This window comes from Opisthocomus hoazin, chromosome 19 (assembly GCF_030867145.1).
Source record: "Opisthocomus hoazin isolate bOpiHoa1 chromosome 19, bOpiHoa1.hap1, whole genome shotgun sequence".
In the NCBI taxonomy this organism is placed as follows: Eukaryota; Metazoa; Chordata; class Aves; order Opisthocomiformes; family Opisthocomidae; genus Opisthocomus; species Opisthocomus hoazin.
In genome coordinates this window covers 8,071,023-8,091,147 of record NC_134432.1, presented here as the reverse complement: position 1 = coordinate 8,091,147, position 20,125 = coordinate 8,071,023, and the positions used below count along the sequence as shown (strand labels likewise).

The following is a 20,125-nucleotide window of genomic DNA, read 5'->3' as shown; positions in this document are numbered from 1 at the left end:
TGTCCTGGGAGCCGCGTGAGAGAGGACCGTGACCCAGCCAGGACTGCTGAAATAAATGGGGCTAAGGCAGGCTGCAGAAGACTTCATTTAAGACTGCTTGTTAAACAAAGAATCTCCAGAGAGGTTAGGGATGAACAGGCCGTATCCGACTATTATATTTGTTCAACACATTGAATGTGTTCACTGAATGACACCACCCTGCCCATTCGAGCAGCAGCCAGACGAGCCTGCTGGCTTGCCTCAGTTTATGGGAGACAAAGGTTAGAAGAGACTCCAAAGCCCATATCGAAGAACTGTTGACGTGGTATTTGCAATGCAAGGAAGGATGGGGGGATGGATTGGGAGCAGAGGTTCCCGAAATGCCTCTGTGAGGCTGTTCTGAGATAATTTGGTGTTGATGGGCTTTGCGGGTTTTAATTCGTAGCTCTGCCATTCTAGACAAACATCATAAAACCCACAGTGTTTTCCTTCATCCCGCAGCCACTATGTTACAGGGGTATTTATTATCTCAGAAATAGAAAGGAAATATTTCAGCTAAGTATTCTCAAAAGACAGCTATAGTCCCAAAGCAAAATAATATCAAAATTTCCAGATGCTCATATCCGGAGCCTGACTCCGGTTCAGTTCCGGCTTTGTGGCAATACCTTTACGGTTCTGTAAGCCCTTTCTTTGATGAGTACTAAAATACTACGCAAATACTAATCTACCACGATTTGCAATATCCTGCGAGGTAAGCAGTACTGAACCTGCTTCACATCTGGAGAGAAGCAATACTCACACAAAGCTGCTTAGGCAGAGGTCACAGGACACATTTTCTTTTAGGCTCTTTTTCTGTTTTAATCCAAAAAATGTCATCAACCTTCTTTCCCCACCCCTGCCCCCATTTTGGGATATGATACTGAAATACAGAAGTCAAGCCTTGCCGAGATCTAGCAAAGTTCGGACCTGGGGTCAGCTCTCAGCTCGAGCCCACGTTAACAACTTGTGTAGGATGACGCTACAAATGCAGGGTGGTCTTCCACGGACCCGAGAGCATTACCTGCACATGGAGCAGGGTGCAGCATCCCCAGCTCTCTACCGAAACACCTGAAATAACTGTTTTACAAAAGACATGGAGACAACAGCTGCAAAACTAGGCTCTTCAATCTGAGCGTTGCATCTGCCAGATTCTTCCCCCACCAAAGGAACTTGCTCAAGGCTGATGCCTCTTTCTGTGCTCCCCCATTGACTGTGATTCTTATCCAGTGTTATCTTATCTTGAGCTATTACCGTGCAAAATGTTATTTCCTTACTGCCTGGAGCTAGCTCAGGCCTCTCTCCTCATTAAATTATGGCATCCACAGAGCAAAGTGAAACAGGTCAACCATGCTCTCGCTGTCCAGGATTTCGAACCGGACAATTTACGCAGCAGGGCACATGCAAGTGCTGCCATTGCAACGCTAGGCACGGGCCGCAAAAGACGACAGCCTGGGCACCCACAGCCTTTAAGCTCAGCACAGAAATGGCTATTTTATTAATATTTTTCTCCCTAGAAAAAAAAAATCTTTTGTCCTCGTTTTCCTTAATTTCACAGCATGGATTTTTAATGGTGCATTAATTGGTCAGTGTGACAAAATAAATGAGAAGGAAGAACTTCCTCTTTCCTAAATTCCATGGAATTTTGGAGACCTCATTAGTCCCCATAAGCAGGAAGATATGCCAGGAATTTATTTGCCAATGCTCACTCAGGACAAGGGATGGCTTTACCTGGAATACTGTGAGGATGGCAGCAGGAAAGGTATCGAAATTCGTGGTTGGTGTTTCATCTTGGAAATTGAATCTAGAGAGGAGCAAGACATAAAAACAAGAGCAGTAAGGGGGACGAGAAACTCTCCTGCCGTCTCATAATACCCTGTAACCCAAGTCAGAGAGAACATTTGTTCCACCTGGCAATAACACCCCAGGCAACCACAGTGGGGAACACGGCATCTCTGAGAAGATGTTTAACAGAACTATTAGCAGAAACTCAATTTTATTCATGGAGAAAATTCTGATACTTTGAAATTCATTTTCATCCTTAATTAAAAAAAACCAATCAAAATCTCAAACACTTTTTGTGGAACAAAACATTTCAAGAAATTGTTGTTCTCAAGTGTAAAACTCAAAATTGAAATCGCCCTCTTAGTAGGTTATTTAATTTTAATTTAGAAAAAAAATTGTGGTTGATTATAAAAAAAGTTATTTCATTTCAAAAATTATACTAAAGTTTGAATGGTGACACTGTGATAGTTCTTTTCATCACAAGCTGTTTTCCAGCGGAAAAATATTCAAAGTAAAAAAGAAGCAAAGCAAATCAAACAACTGTTGCTCTGGCTGTGAGGGAAAGAATTTGCCTTTCCCCTCACAGCAGCAGAAGCGCTGCCTCCCTCAGCCCTCTTTCCAAGGTCTGAGTGTACATGGGGACTATGGAATGACAGAGGAGCTGTGAATTATAGTAACCAGAAAGAATTCAGCTCCAGGAAAAACATCAGAACAGGAACTGTTCTCCTACAAACCAGAGAGCACAACTCAGAAGCCCAGAAAGACTGACATCTGCACCAACGACGTGAATATCTTAAGGCCTGCAGCCCCTCTCCCCCTTGGGTATTGCTTTCAGATTACCCCCAAAAGGACAATGGTTAATTAGACTTACTGTCCTCCAAAGAGCTGCATCCCCAGCAAAGCAAATACCACAATGAACAGGAACAGCAGGAAGAGCAAACTGATGATGGACTTCATGGAGTTCAGCAAGGAGACCACCAGATTCCTCAGGGAATTCCAGTACCTGCATTGGAGATTGGAACAGCCAAGAGAGAACATTAGCAAAGAGCTTTTGGTGAGAAACTAATACGATCTATTTTCTTAAATAAAAAAAAAAAAAAAAAGAATGGAATGTCAGGGAATATCAGCATCTTTAAACTCCCCTCTATGATAAGAAAATACAGCTCACTGAGGGGCAAAATCTCCTGTAGCATCTCAAGGGCAGAGATGGTCACCTCAACACATGTGTACCCATGCAGAGCAGTCATCTGCAGTGAAAGTGTTCGGTTTAATTTGTCCTGTAATCCCTTTCCTGGTATACATTTCGACCTTTCTGTATCTTCTAATGCAGCATGGCAGTCAGCAGAAGTGTCAAAACCAGGGACGTATCAATATCACCAAGCTGAGACCGAACATGGGGGTGGTGAATCCCTCCCTTCAGAACACGATTCAGGAATAAACGGCTCGTTTCCACCAGGATGTCTTTGCAGCGTGTGCTTCCAACTTCGAGTGCCCTGAGCTCAGTATTCATGTGTGAGTGGACTCACACTCCCGCATGTTTAAACATTTCTGTAGACATTAAACACGCATATTCATGCACAGCAACGCCTTCAGGGTGGGGCAATTCAGCCACACCATTTAAGCATCCAGGACCGAGCAACCGCCTTGGAGAAGGAAAACAAATTCGGGACATTAACTACAACATGGGAAGAGGGAATGGCTCAGCCCAAATCCTGACTGACACATCCAAGTCGCATCTGGCCAGACCCTGCAGTTCGTTTGCTTTCATCTTCACCGTCCCCCGAGACAGCTCCGGGCACGCTCGCAGACAGGCACGTCGAGTGACGGCGGGCCGGGGAGGGTGCTCAGAAACAGCTCTGTTTCCTGGCTTTATTGCCCTGCTGAGAACACGCAGGAAGCATTTATATTAGGGAAACTAATGAATCAGAAAATGCAGAAAGAGCTATTAAGCAGAGGGGTTCTTTGACAAGCTCCTTTTGGACAGACAGGCATGCAGAACAACTGGAGCAGCAGTGGGAAATGAGTGATTTACAGCCATTTCACCTGTCCTCTGTTAAAAGTTTTGAGTCTGAAACCATGGGGGGAAATTTTTTTCTTTTCCTCCAGTGCTGTCCCTTGTTTCCACTAGCTGGTGCTGGAAGCTGCCATCCAGGGGTCACTCCCCACAGCAGCATGCTCTGCCATCCCGTCCCATGTGTCCTCCAGCTGTGGCTTGGGGACAGACCCACACCCTGAGCCGCTTCCGGCAGCGCAGCTGTGGGCATCCAGCAGCAGGAAGCCCATGGATTCCTCTCATCTCCTGATGGGGAGAGATGCTCAGAGCTTGAGTCAGAAGAGCAGAAATGCCATCCTTCTCTTTGCCTTCATTTTCCTCCTTGTCCTTCCCCCAAATGTAGCTGGGAGAACCAAACCACCCCACGTTTCTCTGTGCCAAGGATGATACAGGCACATCCATCCCCGGAAAAGCAGGATCTTGCACTCCCACTGCACCAGTTCCAAGAAAAGTTATGTCCATAACACAGTGACAAAGGTTGTAGGGGAAACTTTGGTTGTTTGGGAGAATATCTTCAACTGAAAAAGTAGCAATCAAACCTACTCCTGGTCAGCTCCTAAGCCAAAGGGGCTGGGCTGCTCTCCTTGGGGAGGGAGGAAGGGTTTGCCTATCACACGGCTCTGCCATACTTGACACGATGGCTTCAGGCAGAATCTGCCACAAGCAAGGGGTTCACACCTCGCAGTTAATACAACTGGACACAAAATGCATGTGGAGGCTCTGGCTTGTCCTGGAATAGCTCAGCACCAAATCCTGCCTGACTAGAGAGTGCCAGGATATAACGAGGAATTGCATTTCTACAGATGCCAGCCCCCATTCAGTTCTGTCATAATGAAAAGGAAAACATGTGAAGCTGTTTTCTCCTTGTCCTCCTCCCTGAATTTTAGCCCCTCTTAGGCTGCATCCCCTTGTAGTGCATCCTGCTGTCACCTGTCAGCCCAGCTGTAAATTAACTTTTTAATTTTCACATTGCTGCAGTCTCACTGATTGTCTGCAGTCTCACTGATTGAGGCCATATGAATCAAAAGGTCTCATACCACCAAATATTCAAAGCTGCAGGTGGACTGCAACTGGCTTCTGTTAAACACAGAGGCAAAAAAAAAACCCCAGATCAGGAAGCTTCAGAGAAAAATTGCTATGAAAGAGCCAGAAAAAGGGAAAAAAAAAGAAAACTACTGAGGGTCAGGGTGCTTTCACAGTAAAGACTGTAACAGGAGTGGGTGGGCAGCAATCTGCCTTGTGCCATCACTTTGGTACCTCTCCCTGAGTCACGCTAGGACTGCGCTGTGTGGCTCAGGCACTGAGATATCGTGGCCCAGCACAGCTGAGACCCCCCTGCCGGGTGAGCTGAAGGGGACCTGGCTTCTGCTAACACAATGTCAAATCAGGTGAAAAATTCACATAGTTAGGTCAAAAGAACTTCAGCGTCAGTGAGGTGAGAATTTCACTCACTGTCTGAGAAGGAGGACAGCACTTGTCTTACTCCATAACTTTCTTTGTTAAGTTAAATCTTGGGCTTCATCTCTTTATTAGTTGGCTAAAACTCTGAATAGTCAGAAGTCACAAAAAGATCCTTTGAACTTGCAAAAAAGTCCAGAGTTTTAAAAAGTACATCTTGCAATCAGATACACTAAATCTCAGTAGTTCTGGATAAAATTAACTGCTGAAAATGAATCGCTATGAATTTGCTACAAAATCTGGAGTTTTCCACACACAGGATCAGTGCGAATGTAGACTAAGAGATCTTTCGTGGGCAGGTGCCCACCTCTTTCGCTGGACATGGACAGAACTTCATGCTTCGGACCCCTTTGTCCCACAGTACAGCAAACGACACAGTTTCACACCCAAATCTCTGGATCTGCATGATGATCAGCAGACACAACTCACCAAACCCTGCAGAGCTCACCAAGCCCACGTGTTCGAATAGCTGCGGAAGCACCAGGTTACTTCCAGCGGCTGGTTTGTTCAAGTGGGAGAACCCATGCTTTACCTGTCTGAGGGGCTGGGTTTTATTGGAGGAAGGTGCTATTCCTCCTTTTGTTACCTCAAGCTAAGAACAAGAGAGAGATGGGAAGAGGGGAGATCTGAGGAGGTAATGGTGTGAAATGGCGAGAAAAAAAAAAATAAGGTGGAAAACAACAGCAGGAGCACCCAAATACGTCATCGAGTTCCACACTACAACTTTGAAATCCTGCAGAAATTGCTCTAGATGGATTTATAAATTGCACAGTAGCTGCTCGCTAATGCCAGCACACAGTAACGCGACGCATAAGCATGAAAATGACTGAGAAGCTGTGGCAGCCCAACTCCAGTGAAAATTCAACTTCACTGGCTCAAGACTGGAAACCTCAGCCACTGCCAGACCAGACACAACACCGGCAGCAGCACCACACTTCACTTTGTGCCAGCACTGTGGTTCAGGCACCGGGATTTGGTATCCAGCAATAACCAGGCTCATCAAAGTAGCAACAGATAAGGACAGCGGGCAGTTGATGTGGCTTAGAAAGTAAATAAACCACTTTCTCTTACCACAAGACATAAGGGAACACCTCACAAGATTTTTGTTTTAAGCAAGCTTAAAAACAAAGAACAGAAGTCATGCAGCCCGTCACTACACTGTGGAGCTCTCTGCCCAAGGGTAGACAAAACTGTCCTTGAGCCTGGGGGAAAGGGCTCTCAAAAGTCCTTGGGGATGCAAATTCTGGCTCAGTAACTCCCTAAACTTCTGACTGCCAGAAACCCAGATTTCCCCACCAAGGGAAGGGCAATTCTGCTTCTGCAATTTTCTGCCACTCCCCCACCCACCAGAGGCAGCGCAGGCATAGGATGCTAGGACAGACAAGACATTTGCGCCAGCTAGTACAGGGGTTTGGGAGGGGGTCATTCTGGTTTTTTGTTTGTTGTATTTTGGTTTGGGGTTTTTGGTTTTTTTTTGTTGTTTGCATTTAGGTTGTTTGTTTTGTTTTGTTTGTTTGTTTTTTTTACAAGTATGGAAAGCACTACTACTTGCCGTGGCACTGGCGATAAAACTTTCATACAGTCCTAAAAGCCTAATGTGAGTGGAAAATGAGCTGCACTTACTTTGTTACTTTGAAAATCCTCAGCAGTCGAAGCGCTCTCAATACGCTGATGCCAAATGAGGTACCCGGTTTCACTGCAGCCCAAATAACTTCAAATATACTTCCCACGATGACCTGCAAGAAGAATTCATTTTACATAAGCCCAAACTTCTGCTTAGTTCTTTGTGGTTCTGCTAGAGAAAATGAGGAGAGAACAAGAATCAGAGCTTGGGCTGCAATGGTTTTTTTACTGAGGCTTCAGCAAAATCATGAATTAGCCAACAGCACTGCAACTTTTCGCAGTCCAGCCTAAAAAAGGGCAATTCCTAGAAGGAGGACAGATGCACAGGGAGTCACAGATAGGAACTTCTTGCTTTCTTCTCTAGCAAGTGAACTACCTAAAAATAACCTGTTTTTGAAGGACACCATGATTCTTTGTTATTCACCTCTACACTGGCTCAACTACAAAAGCCAACACTTTACTTTCCCACTCCCTGCACCTGGTCGGTCCAGCCTGGAGCGATGCAGGGGGACACTGCCTCATCCTCTCCTGCCTATCAGAAGCAGCAAAAGTCTTCACCCACAACTGAAGAACAGCTAAATATTAACTCTGGGCAAAAGCTACCAGAAACTTCTGCCAGCTGAGAGTCTTTAGGAAACCAATTAAGATAATAGCTATTAACAGATCTTGCAAAGCCTCTAGCATGCACCTCCAATAGTCTGCCAGCCCCTCAGCTTAAGTTATTGAAAAAATTGTCCTCAATCAAGGTGGTTTTTTAAGTTTTGTTTTGTTTGTTTGTTCGTGTTAAGGCTGGCAGGAGAATTAATGTCAAGTGATAATGAAATCTTCTATTCAAACCTTTATTACAGAAAGGACAAAATAGTAACGGGTTAAGCACAACTGGAAAGGGGAATTACGCCAACACAGGTTACTGTGTGGTTAATAAGAGAAGACAGGCATTTTGCTGCCAATTGCTGTTATTACTCGCTTTAACCTAGCATTTCAGAGCTCCCGTGGACTGTGGCCCCCAGTTGCGTGAAACACATCATAAACACATTATCACTGGACCCCAGTGAGCAGCTGGTTTGTGTTGTGAGAAGGAGTGCTAATGGGAAGGCAGGGCAAGCAGGGCTGTGTCCAAGTACCTGAGCAGTGCTGGAAACCCTTTTCACAAACAGAAACCTGGGTGTCTTTTGAAAATCACAGCATTGCTTGAAGCTGCTCTGAAAGAAATGCTGCACCCTGAGCTTCAAAAAAATGTAGTGGGAAAGGGAAACACACAACAGTTTCTCATCCAGTTGCTCCCACGACAAAAAGAAGGAAATAAAATTTCTCTCCTGCAGTCTATCAGTCTTGGGAATCCCTCATGAATCAGCAAAAACCTTTCCTTAGACCCTCCACATGTTGCACTGCTAATTAATTTTCCTGGCATCTCAGCATGGCCTCCTGGGAGCTGTTTCACATGAGACCCCACTGGACTGTTTCTCCCAAGACTGATGTTGCTCTGATCTGTTGTTTCTGCATTTGAACAGCTTCATCTGGATGGTTTGTCAAACTAAACTGACTAAAGACCCGTGTGATATTCCAGGGGGGGTAAGTAGCTGAATTAGTTCCAGGGGCTGGAAGGTGGGTGAGGAGGAAGAAACACAGCTACAAGTACCATCCCAGCGGATTCTCTGAAGGAGGAGAAATTAGAAACAGATAACAGCTTTACCTCCTGGGAAACACTCGGCAAAGCTTATTGCCAGTGCTGCATTCACCATAGCATGACACAGAGAGACCTGGTAGGTTTATCTCTTGCTTAATGCAAGCTTCTACATCACCTGCCCATGACTATCAGGTACCAGCTCTTCTTGTTGTGGAAGGAGAACCCTTGATACAAGAATCCAGGGAACCTGGCAGCCAAGCTGGCTGCAGTTCAGAGCCTACTTGAATCCATTGGTGAAGGACAATGATCTAGTGTCTGCCTTGTTTGCATTGTCTAATGACAGTGATACCCTTAAAAGCCTAATTAAGCAATATTTCTTGGCATGCAAATGTTTCTGAATCAGATTACAGAAGCTGGGTCTTTGGGCAGGCGCTGAATTTAGTGAAAGCTGGGTGTCAGCCCCCTTGTATTCTGCGGGCACACTCTTCAACCCAGCCTTTGCAGGACGTCTTTCTAGTACAGTTACACTCTTCCGTGAGTTGGCTGCCTTCAGCTGCGGGGAGCCTCTCTGCCCCTCAGATTAGGTGTCAACCCTGAATGTGCAGACATCCAGTCATCTTACATTATCCGTGTTATTTGCATTCTGGTTTCCTCTCATGATAGCTAAGAGTCTGTGCATTAATTATCCTTTGGGCTACGCAGCCTGAAGGAGCAGCACAATGCATTTCAACGCTTGGAGCCACTGCCAGCTGTGGCGGACACCCCAGAGAGGAGAGCCCCACACTTGGGGCAGCCTGATGCAGCACCTCAGTCAGTTGGACACAGGTGATTCTTGGGGTGGCTGGTTTAATCTGAAAGTCTGGTTAGCTCTGAGCTTTCCTTTTGACACCATCAGAAAGAGAAGCTAGCTTTAGCTGTACTCTTGGATCTAGGAGTCGTCATTTACCAAAGGTAAAAATACCTCCTACCTTGTGGGAGCAGTGTTGAAGAGGGGATTTTAGCCCCATGGGGGAGAAGAATCACCCCGAGCATTTCGGCAGATAAAGACTAGAAACAACAGACTAAATCTTGGAGAGAAGGGCTGGATGATGGGTACAATGAACTGAACTGTTTTCCCCTTGCTTGTGGCAGCGTCATAAGCTTTGTATCTGCTTTGAGAAAGAAAATTCCCAGACCATTTCCCACTCTGGGATGCAGTACTCAGCCCAACTAAAGATAAGGGAAGCTGAGCTAACCTCTGTGAGGACAGATTACAGCCTAATAGCTTTTAATGAATAAATTAACATCTGCATGCAATGTTCTTTGTTACATGGAGTCAAAACTGGCCCCACTATTCGCCATTTAATGCTATAGTTTTTGCAGAAAGGGGAGAGCCTATACTTTTGTAATAAAAGGATGTAAGTTATAGCCTTTCTGTCACCTAATTGTGTGTTTAGACTTCTACTTCTGAGCACTCATGTCTGAAAAGTGCTGCCTGTGTATCTTGAGGTAAAGGCCATTAAACTGATGATAGGGGAGATGAGCAGTAAGATGCATGGGGATTTTTTTTCTTTCAATCACCTCATTTAAATGGGAGAGAGAATCTCTCAGTAATCAGAGCATTTACCGGTGCCGATGCTGCGAACACCCTGCAGCTCACCGAGGAAATGAAATCCCCAGCTGTCACATTTCTTCAAGAACGATGATAACTAGGGGAAGCTTAATGTGTTTCACTGCAGCTAATTTATACAATGACTGCTCCCCACAGAAGACACGCTTACAGCACCGTTTCCCATGGATTTCCACACTCACACTTAAGCGCCCAACCCCATTCAGTGATGGGAGAGCCACACACTTCGTCCACACAGCTGAAGCCTACTCACCCCAAAGTCAAAGCAGTTGAATGAAGAGTGGAAGTAATTTCTTGGCCCCAGTCCATACATCTTTAAAGACATCTCAGTAAGGAACAGACCCAGAAAAACAAACTCTGCGAAATCTGGAAATGGGAAAAGAGGTTAAATGAGTCCACAAGACCTTGGTAGGCAGATCTCTTCATGTGGGGAACAACGGTAATTTTTCACAACACAGACTGTCTCCTGCCAGAAGAAAATCCCTTTGCAATGGCAAACGAGACCCCGAGGACAGTTTTGCATAATTATTTCTATATGCACATGAGCTGTATTCAGCCTTCAACACCTGTGAAGGCAATGTTTCATGTGTACTGCAAGAGCACTGGTATGAGCACTAAATAATACTCTTATCTTTGTAAAGGAACTTCAAAAGAAAGCTCTTGAGCTAGTAATTCTAAAGGTCTAATTTAATTGCAGCAGTAACGTTTTGCAAATGTACATTTGGGACTTCTGTACCTACATGAGATGGGCACTTCTGGGAGCGGGGTGCGAGCTTTTGTAATATCCTCTCATGACAAAAATACCTTCGTACCTGACAGAACTGCTGCCTCCGAGTACTCATATTCAGAGGTGTTGTGTCTACTGTTAGCAGATAGTCACATTTCTTTTTCTTATGCCTGTATAGCCATATAACTATGAAAGAGCAAGTTCTGTTTCCTTCTGCGTCACATATCACAGGCAAAAGCTGTGAAGCTTTTGATGGGAAAATGTATCACTTATGTTGAAAGAAAGGGTAGAAAGAACATAGCAGATCAAGTTTTTAGGACTTGAAGTTACAGAAAACACTGCCGTTGGCATTTTAAATCATGCAAGTTTAGATCTGGAGGCCAATGAGCAACAGAAACAATGGAACGTACAAACACAAACATGAAAAGGGCAAAAACTCTCTACACTACCAAAACAAACAAAGCAGCATAAGGCAAACCCCTCCCTCTAGAGAAAAGATGAGGAAAAGAATCAAACTTCAAAGGGTGGAGAGTAATCCCATTGCCTAGTGCACTACAGAAGGTTCTCGGATGCTGTAGCAGCGCAGATGCTACTGGAGAGTCATCTTCTGCAATTTCAGTTTTATGATTCCAGGAATGATACAGACAAGATGGTGCCAAACTCTGCACAAAGGTGCACACACAGAGACAAGGGGCAATGGATACAAGCTGCAGCAAGGAAAATTTGCACTAGAGAATGCCAAATGCCAGTTGCTTTGGATACCTCCTACAGTGCGTGACTTCAGCTAATGAGTGTGGGGAGAGAGAGGAGGAAACGAGGGTCCTTTCAGACTGCATGGCTTTCACTCCACTCACTGTCTCACACTTCCATACTGAATGAACGCGGCTGGCCCAGGTCCATCTCGCATTGCTGCTTGTCTTTTAAATTTGCTTGACAAATACAGTTTTAACTATCAAAAAATAAAAAGGGGTTTTAAATTTTAAATGAAAGGCAGTCATGAAATATCATGGGCATAATGTTAATTGAAATCCAGTATTAACTAGACGAGACAGGTTTTATTAACATGTCAGTGAGGAGCCTACAAGGACACTTTTGCCAATATTTGCAATAGGGGAGCAAATAACAGGCGGGTGTTGATTGCACCGTGTAACCTACCCTTCCTTGGAAATAGGAGCAAAGTTGTTAAAGCAGGCAAGGGCAAAATGTTCCCATTTGAGAAATAAGATGATGAAGTATGAGGTCTGCAGACTTCTCAGCCTTTTTCCTAGCAAGAGGCAGGCTGCGTCCACGGGATCTCAGCACCCATGGGAAGGCCTGGTCACATGCAGGAGCAGCACACCTCCCGCTCTGTTTGAGCCTGGAACTTGCTAGGAGAAGCACGTTTACATCTGCAACACTCTACAACTTTTCTCTCCTTCCTGGTATCAGATGCAGCTGCTCAGCGAGCAAACAGTTGTTTCCAGCACAAGGGATCCCAGAGTAGGGTGTTCTCCACAGTCACACTCGCAATCCATCTGACTACACAAGAGCAGGGTGTGCCAGAAAAGTGCCAGGTGAACCAATGACAGGCATGAAATGAGATGGCTGACAAGTCCAATATTATAAAAACACAAAATTTTTAAAAATCTTAGGTTCAGTAGTATCAGATTTCCTTGCAGGTAATTAAAACCATTGCAGTTATGAAGTAGTAAGAATGTTAAAATCCTTAAGAATTAATATAGCTGGCCCTCTAAATCAGAACCTTAAACTAGCTTCCAGGCCAGATTCTGAGCGTCCATGCTGCACCCTACGTACTTTGGAAATGCTAAGAAACAGAAGGCAAAACTCCCCCAGTACAGCAGATGCATCTTCTCTGGACGTGGAAGACTTTGTGCTGCCGCTCTCACCTATTTCAGTGATTAGCCTAGAGGGAAAGCTCGCACCAGCGTTTGTGCTGACAAGAGTCTCTCCCTTGCTGGGAAGTTATCGCTCCCATTTTCGGTTTCACGCTCAGCAGAGCTCAGCAAGCCTGATGGTGCTTCTTGCAATTATTTCAGTGTAAAGTCTCCCTAACACAAGGACTGATATTTCAAACCAGTGCTTTGAAACTGGTGGCCTTGCTTAGTCAGCAGATAAAACTTCAAATCGCTGGGAGGGGCTGCAGATCAGACCTGCGGAAAGCACGGCACAACCTCCACCTGCTTCATGTCTCACTCAGGCAGGGACATCCTTACCCTCGTATCTATCCACCAGACTCACCTTCAGGGGTTCCATTTCAGGTATGCGCCACATTCTTTCACAGAATAACAATAAAAATACAGGTTTTAACTGTAATTTTCAGCAACAGATCTCAGGACACTTTGCCAAGACAATTACTATTCTTTTAAAAGATGAAAAAGGAGGAAAGAAACTAGGATTAATGTTCAGTCACTCATCCAGCAGAAGCATCAACAAAAATCAGGTATCAACCAGTGCAATGTTCCATCATTGGATGGATGTATCCTGCAAACAGACATGCAAAACCAGAGTATCATAGGAGAAAAAAAGCTAGCAAATGCCCTAAGTAAAACAGAATCAAAAAAACATTTAATGAAAAAAAACCCCAAACAGTAGGAAACCTTAGAAACTCAGAACATTAAAGAAACAACTTCCTTCTGCTGCTCTTGAAAGAGCCACCCAGCTTGTTCTTTCACTGTTGATGACTTCCAGCCAGAGCCGAGTTCAAAACAGGCAGCGACAGCTATATTTCAGCAGACACCGGGTGCTACACATCATACCACTATGAGGACAAGGATGGCGGCAAGGAAAACATGAACATAGTGAACTTCTTGGGCAGAAGGAATTGACTCAAAATGAATCGGCTTCTCCAGCAGACGGATCAGAAACACGTTTTTTTTTCTGATATGGCCCTGCCCATATAATTGAAAATGCAATTTCATTGTTTGGACCTCCTGGTATTCAGACCCCACATGTAATTTAATCGGCCTTAAGCAGCAGCGTTTTGTAATGTGATTTAAGGAAAAAAAGTTTGATACAAATACTCTTATTTAATTTCAAATTTGTGCTACTGGCAAAGGCCGTGCTGGGATCTTTTTGCCCCACACGTTTGAATTAGATAGTTGGCAGCTCTTTTTTTGTCAATTACCCATGGATTAATTCCATTTCTGCCCCAACTCCACATCCAATTTCATCAGGAGCAGGTGCCGAGGCTGCCAACTTGGTTTCCTCTGCTCATCCTCCTCATACATTAAACCAACCTAGAGGAGAACCTCAGCGAAGTAAAATTTCCTCCTCTTTGACAAAGTAGACGTGAAATGTTCAGCAGACAAAAATAAGTATGCTCACTTCTGCAAGCCTTTTCCTTGTATTGCAAATGCTGCATATTTATATCTGGAGGGAGATGGGTATCTACTTCAAAGGCAAATACAACATCATAAAAAAAGGCCTAATTGTACCAAATACATGGCTTGGCATCACACAGCACACGGGGAAGACATTCTCAGCCATTATGGCTAAAATACTGTTTTCAAATCACAGAATCACAGAATGTTCGGGGTTGGCAGGGCGCTCTGTGGGTCACCCAGCCCAAACCCCTGCCCAAGCAGGGTCACCCAGAGCAGGCTGCACAGGACCTTGGCCAGGCGGGGTTTGAATATCTCCAGAGAAGGAGACTACACAACCTCCCTGGGCAGCCTGGGCCAGGGCTCCGTCACCCTCAGAGAGAAGTTCTTCCTCATGTTCAGCTGGAACTTCCTCTGCTTCAGTCTGTGCCCGTTGCCCCTTGTCCTGTCGATGGGCACCACTGAAATGTTGTATTTATTGGAAAGAAGATATTCTGGATCTTGTTTTTAGACAGATGTAAATTTAGTGGCAAGTTAAGGATCACTGTAGTGCTAGATGGAGAAACACGAAGAGACCTGCTTCATGATGGGCAGCCACAGGAGAAGGGAAGCCTGAGGAGAGGGCTCCCAAGTTAAACCTTAGTGATCCAATCCCAAAATCTTCGGACCATGGTCCCTAAAGCCTGCCCCAGGGAGGCCAGAGAGCTCTGGTTCCAGCCTTCTTCCACAGCTTTAGCCACAGGAAGACCAGACCACCACCATATCTGCTGGCCTCCTGCACAGCACAGGGCATGGAGATGCATTCACCTGTTTCCACACCAGACTTACAACTTCTGCTCAAGCCATAGCATGTATTTTTAAAAGGCACAGTCCTGACTGAAAAACCCTTAACGCTGCACCTCCAGCGTGTGTGCACATTACAGATTTTGTTGGTTTGTTGTCCTCTTTGCTGAAGATGCATCTGTGCTGCCACTAGATCTCAGCAACAGTTTTCTAGGTTAGATTACAGATTTGTCTTCTGAGAGAAGCCTGCTCTTTCTGAGAATACAAGCAATGGTGGAAATTAAAGCAAACAAATAAGAATCATGGGTGGCTGTATAAATATATAGTTCTGTAGGAAACTGCAACTTGTTTAATTGAAGGTCCATGCTTTGGTGAGCAGAATAAGCGACGTATCCATGTGCAGCATGAGAAAACTCCTATTGCAATGTGGCACTGGAGTCCTTTCCACGCAGAGAAGGAAAATCTCTGATCTAATTTAGGGATAATTACAGGGTCATGAAGTATGTCCTGTTATTCACTGTACCTCAAGAATTCAAAGAATTTCTCATCAGCTCTTCCAATAAGACGAAAGAAATCCCAAGCCCCTTTCTAAAGCTCTTACAGTTCCTTTTTCAAAGCAGTTTGCAGCAATATGGAATATCAAGCAGAGAAAGCTAATCAGAGCAATTCAACAGCAGAAAAGTTAAAAGAAAAGAATAAATCAATGCAGACCCGTAGGCTTTTACCAACCATTCTTTAAGTAAAATTAATTTGTAATGTAATTAAACTTTTCCCCAGAGGGACAGGTGTAATTGAATTAGAGGTGCCTGGGTAGGGTTCCAGCCTTTAGCGGATCCTCCCAGACTTTCGCACACTCCTCTCCCACTGCTACAACTCACAACACTCCTCCCCAGTTCGTTTCCAAGCACATTCCATGAAACAACATAATTAGAATCGGCTATTTCTTTCTTGCTGTACGTCGAATCAGCCAAGTCCTGCTCCTCTGTAGTGAAGTTCACTCATCACGGATTAACTTCAAAGCCATTTTAAAACTCTGTCACTCTTACAGTTAAAGGATTTTGCCAGGTATTTCAAGGAGCTGTTTGAAATCCCCTGGTTTTGTGATATGATGTTCTGCCTATATCTAATGGATTTGTGCATGAATCTTGGGCAGCACAGGGCTTTCCAGGAGCTCTCCTCCAGGGCTGAACCACAGCGGGGCTCGTTCACCAACATGTTTGCTGCAGGGCTGATCGGGATGGCTGCGGTTCAGCACATGCAGGAGTGAGAGGGGCCAAGCCCAGTCTTACCGTGGCAGCAATAAAGAAATAACCAGTTAGTCCATGCAAAGACCCATGTACCATAAGGCATAAAATATTCCCTGCATTCAGTATTAAACTATAGATTAGTAGGAAAGACCATACTGTGAAAACTATACCATCCCCCAGGAAAGCAAGCAGAAACCTTTAGGTCATCACCAGTGCAAAGACAGGCATGAATACAATACTACAGCTCGTCACCGTGAAAAGCTGGGAGGGTTTGGAGGTATGGGACTCTTACGATTTAAGAGGTTGAACTTGGAAGCCATTTCAGTAGACCACTATTAGAAGCTCTTTGTTCTGAAAACTACATTAAAATAGGTTTCTTCCCAGAGTTTCTATTACACTATGCTGTAAGACCGAGCAGAGACAACTCTCCCCAGAATGAGCGCATGGCACCTCTGCTTCTCATTTTGGGAAGAACTCTCTCTGAAAAAAGAAAAAAAAACAAAACAAAACCATCAACCCCACCACCACCCTAAATCTTAAAATTTCTGTGATGATGATTCATTCTGCATCTCTGGCTTTTATTCTCTGTGTCACAGTTGTTAATCTTGTACCATTCTGTTTAAAGACCCAATGCTTATACCTAATCAAGAACATCTACAACGCCTGTGATTCCTGAGATACTCAGCTTCGGCTGTGACCCACGTCCGTGTTGCCCCTCACCTGTCACAGCGGTGTTTCTAGCAGTGTTTATCTGTAGCCATTAGTATTTCTTTTAGTGAGTCTAAGGAACTGGCTTGTGAAACACCTGCCCAGGTGTTTCCTCATTGACAAAGGACACTCCTGTCTCACAGTAAATAGCAGTGCAATTCTGCAAAGACATACAAAGGGCAGATGAGACACAGGAGAGCACCTATGGCTGGGAGGATGCTGAGGATTTAACTCCCGAGAACACATAGTTCTTTGGGGTTTTTCTGACTTTCCCATGAAAAGTAACTCAATGGGATCACTATTTCTTAGCCAGGTGGTACCCTAGCACCAAGAAATTAAATTATGCTACCCATACGCATCTTCTGAAACTAATTCACAATATTGGATTTATGGACACATCCAGTGCTCCTGAAAGAAGGATCCACCCCAAACCCTGATCCCAGACACAACACAATTTCAACCTTCCCTCTTTTTTTGTCTTCAGCTAAGGTAGGTTGGGAACCTAATTTGCGGCCTCCATCCCAGATATGTTTCCCACCTGGAGGCGTACCTTTAATTCTAATCCACAGAAACATCACTTCCAGCTCTCATATGAACATTAAGTAGAAGTTGCCAGCTCACAGATTTCTTAACGTTCTTTCAGAAAAGTTACTGCATAAGGTCTTCCTGAAACTGAGTTTAGAAACCTGAAGCCTTCTTTTTTGAGTTGAAGGACTTAAAGTGTTTTTTTCTCTAGACATTTAGTCCTAATTCAAGGGGAAATCCTAAGCCTCAAACTTCTAATTACCCTGCCAATCTAGCTTATTATTTCCTCTGTTAAATTTAGGAAATGAATAAGCAAGACTGACTTCTCTGCTGTATAGTCTGTCTCTCTTCAGTCTAAATCTTGGGGGGGGCCGCGCTGAAAGAAATGTCTGTCTTCTGCATCTTTCATTAACAGCTCCAGTTACCTGGTGGTATTAAATGTTTCAGCAAACATTAATAAGGAGACTTTTGAAGTCAGAGCGGAGAGTATTCTTGACCTCTTAGGTCTGTAAAAAAACTTCAAAAGTTTTCTTCCTTATAATAAGGTAAGGCTTGAGGATTTCAGACTAGAAATGTTTAAGTATCTAATTTATACAGAAATCAAGGATAATTAGGTAGATAAGCATCTTTAATGATCTAAGCCAAAATTGTTAAGTCAGACTGTTTGAAATATTCTGCATTTTTTCCCTAGTCTTCTATTCTCTTGCTTCAAAAGTTTTCCTTAACAAATTCTGAGCTAGCCACATCTAATTATCAAGTACTAAACCAAACATTTGTTCCTGGCTGTTTAATAGATTCCGAAGTGGCCAAAGCAATAGCTCTGTCTCCCAGAAACAAACTCTCCATCTCTTCCTTTCAGAAGAAAAAATTTGCAGTGTCACACTGAGTGCCACCATACACCTATCTTACCCATTTCTACACGTTTTCCAGCTCTAGGAATCATAACCTACAACCTTCATTAAAATAAACAAAAAAGGTCTGTCCTTCACATTCCACATTTTTTTAAAACGGGCTTTGTGAGCAAGTCTGCTACCTCAGTGTAACACTGTGATGTGTAAAGGCTCTGACTGCAGACAGCTGCCTTCGTTGATTATTCAGTGCAGGGTAGAACAATATGCAATTAAAAAAAAAAAAAAAAAACCCAAAACAGAAACAAAACACACTCCAAAAGCACTTCTAGACTGTCTGAAGTTCAAACTGATAGGTGACCAGAGGAACCAAGCTAAAATAAAGCTTTTGCACACATATAATCTTATGTATGGTATCATTTCTATCACCACTCACATGTTTCCACAGAAGGACATGAGCTGCAAAGTGGCATGAAATCTGCAGTTCTCTGGGCAGCTGCTGATTAAACAGAGGAATTCGCCTTTATCCGAGTATGCGGCCATTCCTCCCCATGTCATAAAGCCTGCTACAGGAAATCCTCCTGCAGTGTTACACGATTAACAAGTGGTTGAACCTGAAGTTTCAGATCACATTCCCACATCATCTCAAACCGGTATCATGCCCTGGTGGATTTTTTCTGAATGGTATGACTCCAGTACTCGAGTTACTAGAACCACACAATGCATTTCTGACCCTGCTCTAAGGCTGGCATGGGAAGCCACAAAAACAGACCTCACGGAGATGCCACAGCAGTGCTCAGAGCAATCAAAAATGCAAAACCTCGTTAGAGGGAAGGTGGAATGCCCGGTACTCACACAGCGCCGTGGTAAGCTTCTCCGGCTGGTCATAGTGCACCATCGCAACGCAGAGCGTGTTGAGGGCAACCACGCAGAGGACAATCCAGTAGAAGCTCTGAGCTTTCACCATGCGCCGGATGAAGAACCGGAACATTTTCTCTTTCCTCCTGAAGTAGGACGAGCTCTCATTCTTCCCGCTCTTCAAACTGGCACGGGCAAAAGGAGACCCTGGGACAGAAAGAGGAGTCACCACACCACATTCTGGCAGGCAAAAGGCCGGAGGACATTCCTGGACACACAAACCCTCTCCCAAGCACCAGAAACACAGCTGAGCAGAAAGCTGGGCACATTGACTATGGACTGAGCAAGGGCGTCTCGCTTGTAATGGCATTGTGAGGGATGAAGGCCAGGATTTTTAAACCTTATGAATGAATGCCCAGCTCCATCATCTAAAGAAACTGGGCTTCCAATCCCTTAAAGCAATCTTGATTGTCCCAGTTTAACTCGTAACTTTTGGGTTCCCAGTTGACTGAAGACACAGAAAGTACCAGGCACAGTGGTATCTCTACCCATGGTGTGGAGCACATCCTCTTGGAGCTGGGTAGCTGGAAATGGGAAAGCTGGTTCCTATTTCCCCTGCTCCAAGGACCAGGCAAAGATTCAGCCCTTATGCTGAATTGAGTGAAGTCTCCTTATTTTACTCTCCGACTTCATGTATTTCTACAGCAGAGGGCTCAATCTGCCTCCATGCATCGTATTTTGGGCGCAGCTACTCATTTGTATCCATTCTGCCATCTCAGCTACATTTTGAGCCCAGTCTGAAACCCTGGAAAAGAGTCAAATGTTTTAACAATAGGAAGCTGAAGGGGGAAATGATTTCTAATGTGAGCTCTCCCCCTGCGGTAGCAGGCAGTGTTGAAACGAATGATGAAAAGGCAATCTCCAGCCAGTGCTGAGGCA

At 44.4% G+C, this 20,125-nt stretch overlaps 1 protein-coding gene across 13 annotated transcripts in view; it reads right to left on the bottom strand.

The window, feature by feature from the left end:
• CACNA1B (calcium voltage-gated channel subunit alpha1 B) overlaps positions 1-20,125 on the bottom strand; it is a 311,364-nt gene that overhangs the window by 120,779 nt on the left and 170,460 nt on the right. For all 13 annotated transcript variants that reach the window (XM_075439769.1, XM_075439758.1, XM_075439760.1 and 10 more), the window contains 5 exons: positions 19,184-19,393; positions 10,424-10,536; positions 6,935-7,047; positions 2,672-2,803; positions 1,747-1,819 (listed from right to left, as the gene is read on the bottom strand). In XM_075439769.1, the coding sequence (XP_075295884.1) occupies positions 1,747-1,819; positions 2,672-2,803; positions 6,935-7,047; positions 10,424-10,536; positions 19,184-19,393 (641 nt within the window). The remainder of the gene's footprint in view (positions 1-1,746; positions 1,820-2,671; positions 2,804-6,934; positions 7,048-10,423; positions 10,537-19,183; positions 19,394-20,125) is intronic.